The sequence below is a fragment of the Octodon degus genome, unplaced genomic scaffold (genome assembly GCF_000260255.1).
Source record: "Octodon degus isolate 3935 unplaced genomic scaffold, OctDeg1.0 scaffold00302, whole genome shotgun sequence".
NCBI lineage: Eukaryota > Metazoa > Chordata > Mammalia > Rodentia > Octodontidae > Octodon > Octodon degus.
Genome location: NW_004524878.1, coordinates 111,249 through 121,390, shown reverse-complemented (window position 1 = coordinate 121,390; position 10,142 = coordinate 111,249). Strand labels below are relative to the sequence as shown.

Below are 10,142 nucleotides of genomic sequence, written 5' to 3'. Positions count from 1 at the left end.
GTATGTTGAGGTTGTAGACATGTAAACACTCTCATCCATTAAAGGTGCCTCTATGTACAGAAAACAGCTGCAGAATGACAGCATCAATGTCAGTGAAGACATAAATTTTGTACACTATATGGGAAAGTACAAAATTTGAATTTGGGCATGAAAATGTGTAACAGTTGTCACTGATGGACTTTAATATCTGCCTCTATATTATTTTCTTAGAAAGTCAAGAGAATTTTTCCATTTCAACTAATCTTTACAGAAGTCTCTTTGAAATTCTTCCATCTCCACAGCATGTTCACTTCCAGTTTACCTGAGAGATTTCTTCCCTTGTCCTTATAGATCACCTATTCTCTTGAAATTGCTAGAGATAAAATTTACAATTTTCTTCAAAGTAAATCCTGGATTAAGTGTTTTGGGGATGGTAGAGAATAAAGTAATATTTCTAATGTGCTGGACATTTAGGGGTAAGAATTGAGAAGATGGTTGTCTATACTTACATTCTGTTCAGCCTTTTCAATTTTAAAACACACAAGCTTCCAAAGCTTACTGAAAATTTGTACAACAATGTCATAAGTTAAAATTTCATTTCAGTGTCAAATATATTTTAATTACAAAACTGATATTTTTCTTTCCAAATAAGTATGAAATGCTGTTATATAAAAAAATGAGTACAGAATACCAGAATGTTATCAAGAGACTCATTTCCCTTATGGTTTTGCTTATTAGAGTATTGAGAAGTAGATTTTTGGCAGTTAAAAAATGAACTTTAAAATTAAGCACTAAAATAATTAAGTGAAATCATTGAAAGTACTATATAGGAAAATCAAGACTTTAACACTTAATAAGTGTCATTTGAAAGTGTACAAAATGTGTAGTCAGAGAATCTAGCCATACTATAATTCAGTGCTGATGAAAAAAAATTGGATCTGAGGGCTCTTAGGCTCTAACACCACAAGTCAACACTTTCAGGCCCTGCTGGGATTCTGCTCACCTTTTTCAATCCTGGTCAACATGATACTTCATCTTTTTGGACTCTATCTTCTTTGCTATTTCTTCCCAAGATGTTTTACTTTAATTCTGGAATCATCTATCTCCTCCACACATCAACTTTTCTTGGAGTGCCTTCCCCATCTCTTTATCTTAATCTGGTTTACTCAGAAAAGTATAAAGAGAAATCATCCACTTTGGTGTTGCACTGGAACTGTCACACAATGTTGACATTTTCTTGCCTCTTTGACACATTTCTGAATCATTTATTTGCCATGTTCAGGACAAAACATTTCCTACCCAGCTATGAAACAGTATACCTTTGCCCTCAGAGACCTTTGCTGACTAACCATATTCTTTCTTTCACTTATTAAAACATTGTTGTAAAACTTAAAACATTATCACAAAACTTTTCTTCTTTTTTTGCAACTCAGTTCCTTGGGTCTGCCTCAGAATTGTTACCATAATTCACTGTGTGCGTCACCATTAAACAATGGTTTTTCAAAAAGCTTAGATCTCCTCATGGAGTCCAATTTACTCCATAATCCATGTGAAACCCTCACTTCTGTGTCTTCAAGCAGACTAGAGTTATATACAGCCCCAGTGTGTTTCATATTTATAATTATCCATGCTCCAACTCAATTTCAATAGTATTACAGCAATGTTCTAAGAATTGACAAACATAAACTGAAACTAAACATAATTAACTGCAATTGATTATGAAATCATCTAGTGTAATCCTTTAGTTCATAACAGAAACAATAGTTTCTTCACATTTTTAAGGTAATTTTCACCGAATCTGGTGTGTTTCTTTTGAGGTCACTTTTGACAATTTATTTGTTTTCTAGAGATATATCAATTTTAATCTTGTTGCCATATTTGCTTTAGTAGAGTTGGAAAAATTGTTTTAAAAATTCTTAGATGTTTTTTGGTATTGTGCTTATACTCTTTCTTTCTTTCTTTCTTTCTTTCTTTCTTTCTTTCTTTCTTTCTTTCTTTCTTTCTTTCTGGCCAGCTCAGCCCACCCTTATGGCAGGGCTGGCATGGCATGTGGTGCCAGGGATCAAGCGTAGTCCCTGTGTGCTCACCTAATCTTGCCTAAGCAGGTGTTTTAGACCACTGAGCCCATATCTCCTATTTGAACTCTAAATTTTCTCTTGATTATAGAGATCTACCACTCTACATCCCTTCTGTCTCTTCCTCTCCTCCTCTCTTCCTTTCTCTTTTCTTCAGTTCTCCTCTCCCTTTCACTCTTACACTCTTATTCATTCTCAGCTTTCCTGTGAATTTCTTCTTTCAATAGAAGGAACAAATTTTATGCAAATATGATGTTCTAATGTTTGGTTTGACATGTTTACTGCTTTGATATTTATGTATTTTATACATGTTTATATATATACTTACATAAAATATTTAAAATTTTCATCCTGTTTTATATTGGGAAAATAGAAAGATCAGGATATGTCAGGCAATTAGGGAACACTTTAATTACTTTGAATACTAAGTAAAGACTTTTATTGGAAAGGATCTACCTTTTCCATACATTAAATATTCTGAGATTTTTTGTTTACCATTTGAGGAAAAATCTTAATTAGACTGTCTAATACTTTCCTCAAGGCAACCTGCATTTCTTTGTTCCTGAGACTATAAACAATGGGGTTAAGCAGAGGTGTCAGCACTGTATATGTCACAGCCATCAGTGTATCTTCATTGAATGAGGCACTGTCACTGTTTTGGGGCCTCAAGTAGACAAAGCAAGCAAATCCATAGTGGATGGAGACCACGGTGAAGTGAGAGGAGCAAGTTGAGAAGGCCTTATACCTCCCCCTTGCAGAAGGCATCTTCACGACTATGGACACAATGAAGACATAGGAAATCATAATTAAAATAAAGCTGCCCACCAATACAAAGGCAGTGAATGCAAGAAGAACCATTTTCTGAAAAAACGTATAATCACAAGCAAGGGAGACTACAGGCGCAATATCACAAAAAAAGTGCCGAATGGTGTTGGAGTCACAAAAAGACAAATTGAATACTATGATGACAATGCACAGAGAAACCAGAAAACCAACCACAACAGAGGCCACCATGAGCTGAAAGCAGACCTTCTTTGTCATCAGCATGGGATAATGCAGTGGGCTGTGGATGGCAGTGTAACGGTCATAGGACATAGCAGCCAAAATGAAGCAGTTATTAGCTCCTAAACCAAAGAAGAAATACATCTGTATGGCACACTCAGGAAGAGAGATGCTCTTGCTCTCTGAAAGCAAGTCCTCTAACATGCGGGGAATGATAACCATAGTGGTACAGGTTTCTGAAAAGGAGAGGCCAAACAGGAAAAAGTACATGGGGGTGTGAAGGTTGTGACTGAGCTTGATGGCCACCATTATGGACACATTTGCCAGTAGGATTGTCACATGGGAAGAGAAAATCACCACAAATAGAAGAGTCTGAAGTTCTGGGAAACTTGAAAAGCCCCACAGAAAGAATGTGTTCACTGTGGTGTGGTTGCCCATTTTTTCTGTGTCAGTATTTTATGCACCCTGCTCTCAGGATTTTTGAGGTCAAGATTCGGAGACAATCATAAATGCCTATATCAGTGGGCTCCTGGGCAAGGGCTATGAAAATCTTAACAACTGAACCGAAATGAAGGGAATTAAGTGTACTTGGCTGAATTCAGTGTCAAAACTAGTAGTGACAACAAAGAAATTTTATGTGAATTTATAAATGACATATTAAGTTCATCTCTCCTCTGGAAGCCCACTACTTTGGCATCTCTGTATCTCTTTATAGTCAAAATCTGCATGAGGCAGGATGATATAAAAAAAAGTGCTTACACTCTCACCTCAGCAATAGGATGGGTAACAGATGTGAAATGTAAATGTGACTTAAAGCCTGCCATACAGAAAGACTCTACAATATGGACTAATGTAAAAAAAGTTAAAAATTATATCCAGGGTATAATGTCATCTGATTCAATAACAGTTGGAGGGGAAATAAGAAAAGTTCTCCTGAGTGATTTACAAATACTCTTTTAAAGGTATCCAATCTTTCATGGTTTCCCAGTGTCTGTGTGACTAAACCTTGAAGCAGAGAGTAGATCTGATGAATGAATTTTCCTTGTTCACTTCTACTGGATTCTAATTACAGCCATTAGAAAAGCCTGGACAGTGTTCCATAACTGTCTCTTGTGCAGGTGTGGCATGAGTTCTGCAGCATTATGGGCAGATTATCCCAGCCCTGGGTGGCATAGTTGTGCCTTGATGTGGTGGCAAGTCCTTCAGTTTTCAGGAAATCCCAGAGTATTTGCTAACTGATGCGCTGGTGGAAATGGCTGTTTTACAGCATAGCTGGGATAATTTGATTTAATTATGTCTAGTTACATTTGCATTTCCATCAATTCTAATATCCACTCTGTGTGAAAAGACAACATGAAAGTAATCATTAATTTCCATACAGTAAGATTGGATTTAAGGCAGTTTTAAAAGAAAGAAAGAAAAAACAGGGCAGAAACATAGGTGTAGAATAAGAGTTGGAGAAAGAAAGACATCCTGGAAAGTATTCTGTGGAATCTACAAAGTCTTAAAAGTGAAGACCAATATACGATATTAATTGAATAGTGTATGTATTATGTACTGAACTTCTAAGAATAGAATATGTAGAGAGACCAATTAGGTAACCAGTATTTATTAAATCTCTAAATTGCGCTGGTCAGAATTCTCATAGGAATACTTTTCCATTCATTCTGATTTTATTAATAAATTCATCTGTGTTTATATTGCATTGTGTTATGTTGATATTTTAGCATTCCAATTCCATAATAGTCATGTTAGAGGAGCATTTTACCATTTAATACACCCAACCTGTCGGTAATCTGCTATGTATGTCAGGGTAATTCAATAACCTAGTGTGGTTCTGTTATCCCCAGGAAGCATGTATGGGTTTTTCCTAGGTATGCTAATTCTTCCAAATTATGTTGTTCATTTAACATTTCATTCATTTGGTTATGTATTAAAGAGAATTCTCTGCCTCAGTACAGATGCAGCATGAGTCTTATATTTATTATTTAATGCTACTTGTTGAAATGGTAAAGTTTCTCACCTCTCCATTTAAAGACAAAACTCAAACAAAAAGAACAATAGAAACAAAAATGCTATAAATTGTAAGAGTGATCTTCTTTCAACAGAGAAAAAAGAAGTTTATCCTCTGGTGTAGACAATATTTTATGTCTATGGCACCAAATGTCATATAATGACATAAGTGGATCTCTACTAGGAATATAATAAAATCTTAGGGGAAACTTTTCAAGTTATATATCCTTGTTCACATTCATCTCAAATTTTGACAAACATTTCCATGAGGACAAAATTCATATGTAAAAAAATTGAATTATCTAGTTCTTGGAGCTCTCAATGTGGTTATGTTGCACCCTGTTTTCATTTCTATTGTTCACAAATCTCATTTTCTACATATATTCAAGGTAAGGAGCAATGAGGATTATTGTTAACATGAAATTATTCTCATTACTTTCTGTCAGACCTTGAAGAACAAAGTTTGCAGGAAATTCTTTCCACCTAGAATCTTGTCATACATTCTCTCCGCTTGAGCTATTTCATTTCTGTAGACCAAAAGGGGTTTAGGATTTATTGCCCTCACAATCCATTGCATAGATTTTGCAAACTCCTTTGCAGGGAGAAATTATTCTTTTAGCTAAATATAGATTGACAATTTTCTTTGAGATGGCAGTATAACCTATATGAATTTAGGCCATTTGCTGATTTTAGGCATGTCATGAATATTTTTGGCCCCTCACCATAAGAAAAATGAGGACACCATTAACCTCCTAAGGATAGGTCAAATCTATGGGCAACCTGGAAGTACATTCATCACTACCCTGAACTGGATGAATAATCTGGAAGGTGTAACTAATTCCTGCCTATGAGGCAAAGGTCAATGCTAAAAAATGATATATACTTAATAGATTTTGGAAAACCGCAAAGTGTAGAAAATTAAGCTTACCTTTTCCCAACAAAATCATAATATGACTTTGATTCAGTTTATATATTTGAAAGAGTTCTTTATTATGTGAGTTGTCTGAAAAGAAAATCTTATTGAACTGTAGGTGATAGGAAAAATATAAAATGCACATATATTAGAGTCTCATGACTTCTATGATTTTCAGCTTGTAAATGGCTTGGATAATTATATCTATATCTATTATCTACATATCTATATATCTATCTGAGAACAAATTCCTTACCTCTTTCCATCAAAGGAATGCTTGTTTGTTTTGTAAGTTACAGTCATGTAATTATGAAGTGAAATGATTATACTAAGAGCCAAGGACAAATGAGAAAAATTTGAATAATCTAATAGGTAAAATTTCACAGTGAAATTACATTAAATTATGCATAAAGCTATAGAATTGCAGGGACATTTTAAATATATACATATACACACATATTAATATGTACATATATGTATCTCTATATATGCTATGGGTGATTTATTATATATGATGAATGTTTAAAATTTAAAAATGTCTTAGATTAAAAGACATATTACTCTTTGAGGGTTAATCCCTCTCAAAATATACCTTCACTTTGAACACCTTTATTATTCTTTTGACTTTATAAAGAAGTACTAAAGTTCTCTTTCCTGATGAGGTGTGATCAAAGTTCAGTCAATCATGCTGCCAAGTGCTATCCAACAGGAAGGCAGGCTTGAAAAGCATTTTGGTGTGTCCCCATGTGCCTTATTTACTGAACCTGGCACCCTACAACTTCTGGGTCCTCCTCAATGTCACTTCAGAAAGTGGAAAGAATGATGGGATGAGTATTTTACAAGCCAGGAGAATATTTTGAAGGTGACTAGTGACAAAATGTCTTTTATTGTTATATAAATTTTTAAATGTATATATTCACCATATTTTATCACACATCCTATACATATGTCTTTTTATATATGTAAATGTATTAATCTTCCTGTACAATTAAATCACGAAGGGCAGGGGATATAGCTCAGTGGCACAACATCTGCCTGCCAAGCATGAAGTCCTGAGTGTAGTTCTCATTACCAAAATATTTTAGAAATAAAATAAATAAACCACCAAGCTGCACTCCTTATTAGATCTGCAATTATATGGGAGCCTATTCTTTCATTGATAGGGAATTGAACAGATATATTCAGGCTCATACAAATCTGAGCTTTACTTCATATATATAGAGGAATTTATTTCTCCTTATAACTATTTTCTTTTTTGTCATAGTTTTGTTGATAAAAAAAATAGCAATGAGACAGTTTCAAATCAAATCGGTAGGAGAGTTTCAATAATTAACGCACTGCATTCTTAGTGGTTAATTGTTGTACAAGATGCGGACTTGATATCCTATTTACAAACACCATTAGAACAAATCATTCTATTCATTAACAGAATGTAACTATATATCTATCCCAACCACTTTGAATACACAGATAGAAAATGGACATTCATCTGTATACCATTTTTTTGGTAAGTTCCGTTATTTGAATATTATAGGTGTGTAAACTCAGCAAAATATTCTAAAAGAGTCCAGTATCCCATAATAGTATTGAGTCTTCCGCTTAACTAGCAATGTCAGAAATTGTTGACCTGAGTCCCCCACAGCTCAACGTAACAGCATGGCTTTATTTCTTATATTTCGTTTTTATACTTTTCTTCTGGATGGTTAAGACCAAGGTAAAGCAGGACCTATGAAACAAGAGTTGTAGCTTTTGAGTCTGATAAGGTCAGTGAAATCCCCTCAGGATTTATCCTGAGATCCTGTACCTCAGATTGTAGTACCTTTGTGAGTGTCAGCCATGTGGATGAGTCACGGCCATTGCTTGGCCATTGTGCTCTCTGTGAAAGCCTGAGAGAATGTTTTCTCTCCGTATGACTCTCCTTAGGCTCACTCTACATAATCAATCACTTTCTTCTTTGACTCCATAATCTCCTTGATGAGAAAATTTGGGACACTACAGAGTTACATGACGTTATGTACAAGGTCTCATATGTCCTGAGTCTTAATTGACCTTAGAAGGCTAAGGCCAAAATGTTGGCTTTCGTTGCAGCCCTCCTTTTTCTCTAATTTTGGTCTGCAAACTTAGGCTGTTAACCATCCAGAACTTATAACTATTTTCTTCCTACAATTAAATATTATTTTTTTCAGGATTACAATGCTACCCATATTGACCAGGCACATAACATATGCTCAATGTTTATTATTTCTGTTCCTGTTTTGTGTGGCTTATAGACAACTTTTCCTTATGTGTACTTATGGAGCCGTGCCTCTTCACAAAATAACTGTAACATTACAGCTGATTCTGCATGATCTTCCAATCTTTATGGGCATAATTCACTTTAGTCTACATTTTGCAGACTACTCTCAGGGTGTATTTTTTTAAATCACTCTCATTATTGTCTCTTCATCAGTTATACCAGAATTAGGAAAACAAGAACAACAGATCTATTGTCCAACTGTGCCCTGAGGATACTAAATATACTCTCACTGTTTGTAAACACCTACAAGTCCTTGGCTATCAGTGGTATAGAGCAATATTCAAGGAAACTATGGATATGAAGTTCTTACCTTATGCCAAAAAGCGTCTCTTCAAAAATGATAAAAATTGTCTATAGAATACACAATTAATGCAGAGTTCTGTGTTGTCCATTCTGTCACGTTAGTGAGGGATGTTTTTAATTTATGTTTTCTCTGAAAACTTGAGATACACTCACTTCCTTTTTGAGGTTGTGAATTGTCTTATGACAACAGAATAGTGTCTTTATTTCTTTATTATGTCTGAAGCTGAATCTGATGCATACCCAAAGAGAGTTGTATGGCCACCTGAGACAATTACCCCTTGATATCCCTTGGAGACTCTTCCACTAGGAAGATTGTCCTCTGTGGACCTACAATGTGTTCTGATGTCCACAAACCACAGTATCCTGACATAGCACTGGGATTTAGTTTGCTTGCATTTACTTGAAAAACAAATAAAACAATGAAAATTTAACGTATTCAAATCTATTTATGAAGTGGATATTCTCTCAAGCATGTTTCACTTCCTATGTGATACCATTTCCATTATTTTGAAAACTTGCCAGGTCTCACAGGTCTTACACCCTATATACAGAGCTAGAGAAAGGATTTCTGATTGAAGTTGGTACCTAAAGAAAATTAGCCAGAAAGCTGTTAAGAGAGAAGGTGAAAATTTTGATAAAATTTTCACTGTAACTGACATCTCCAAATAATATATGAATGCTCATAAATTTATTTCCAATGTTTTATAATGAAACATTAAAACTCTGAAGTCATATTACAACAATTATACTTTGAGTATTAATACATTTATTACCTTGATTTTTCTGAATTTATACTACTATACAATCAACTACTCCAAAACATAGTGTCTTTAAACAAGTATAATGTACTCATAAATGCAAACCTAAGTAGGTGTGATATAAGAATTGAATAAATTGATCACTCTCATTTCTGCTTTTTGATGCTGCCTATTTTCTGTGACCACCAAAGGATATTCTGCCTTTCTTATATGAGAAGAGTCTTTTTACTTTTATCCTTTAACTTTTTTCCTTCTTATTTGTCTTTTGTCCTTTACTGTGCTGGAATTTTCATTTTTCTTTTTCACTCTTTCTGCCCTTACATTGTACTAGTCTACTGGGATTAGGGCAGTGCCAGTACATTACAACGTTTCATAATATGGGAGGTAAAACTAAATGCCAACATCTTTACCATCTGAAAAGGTTCACTGTATGGAGCTTTTAGTTTCCTTCTGCTTTTCTTATGGAAAAGAATTATGGCATTATTAGCATGCCACTAAGCTATGCCCCATTTTTGATATATTGCATTCTCTATCATGTCCTTCTTTTGTTCACTATATTTTAAAAATTTAAGCATTGCCTGAATTCTCCAAGTAGAAAGCTCACTTCTGGTCTTGATGGATCAGGGGCAAAGTTGTGAATAAACATGTGAAATTAGAAATACTACTGTCTCAGTTATTGTTTAATCCACGATCCCTCTTAAATTTCCCTGCGTTGGTGTAAAACCATTCTACTAAGGGGAAATATTTTGCATGCAAGCTGATAATTCAGGATTGATTCTGTTATGTAATTTCAGATTTTGTTC

The 10,142-nt window shown here is 34.6% G+C and overlaps 1 protein-coding gene across 1 annotated transcript; it reads right to left on the bottom strand.

Annotated features, from left to right (window-relative positions):
• Nucleotides 1–2,522: 2,522 nt before the first annotated feature.
• On the bottom strand, nt 2,523–3,494 carry LOC101584929 (olfactory receptor 10T2-like). The gene has a single exon (XM_004647349.1). The coding sequence runs from the start codon at nt 3,492–3,494 to the stop codon at nt 2,523–2,525; it is 972 nt and encodes a 323-aa protein (XP_004647406.1).
• Nucleotides 3,495–10,142: the final 6,648 nt, after the last annotated feature.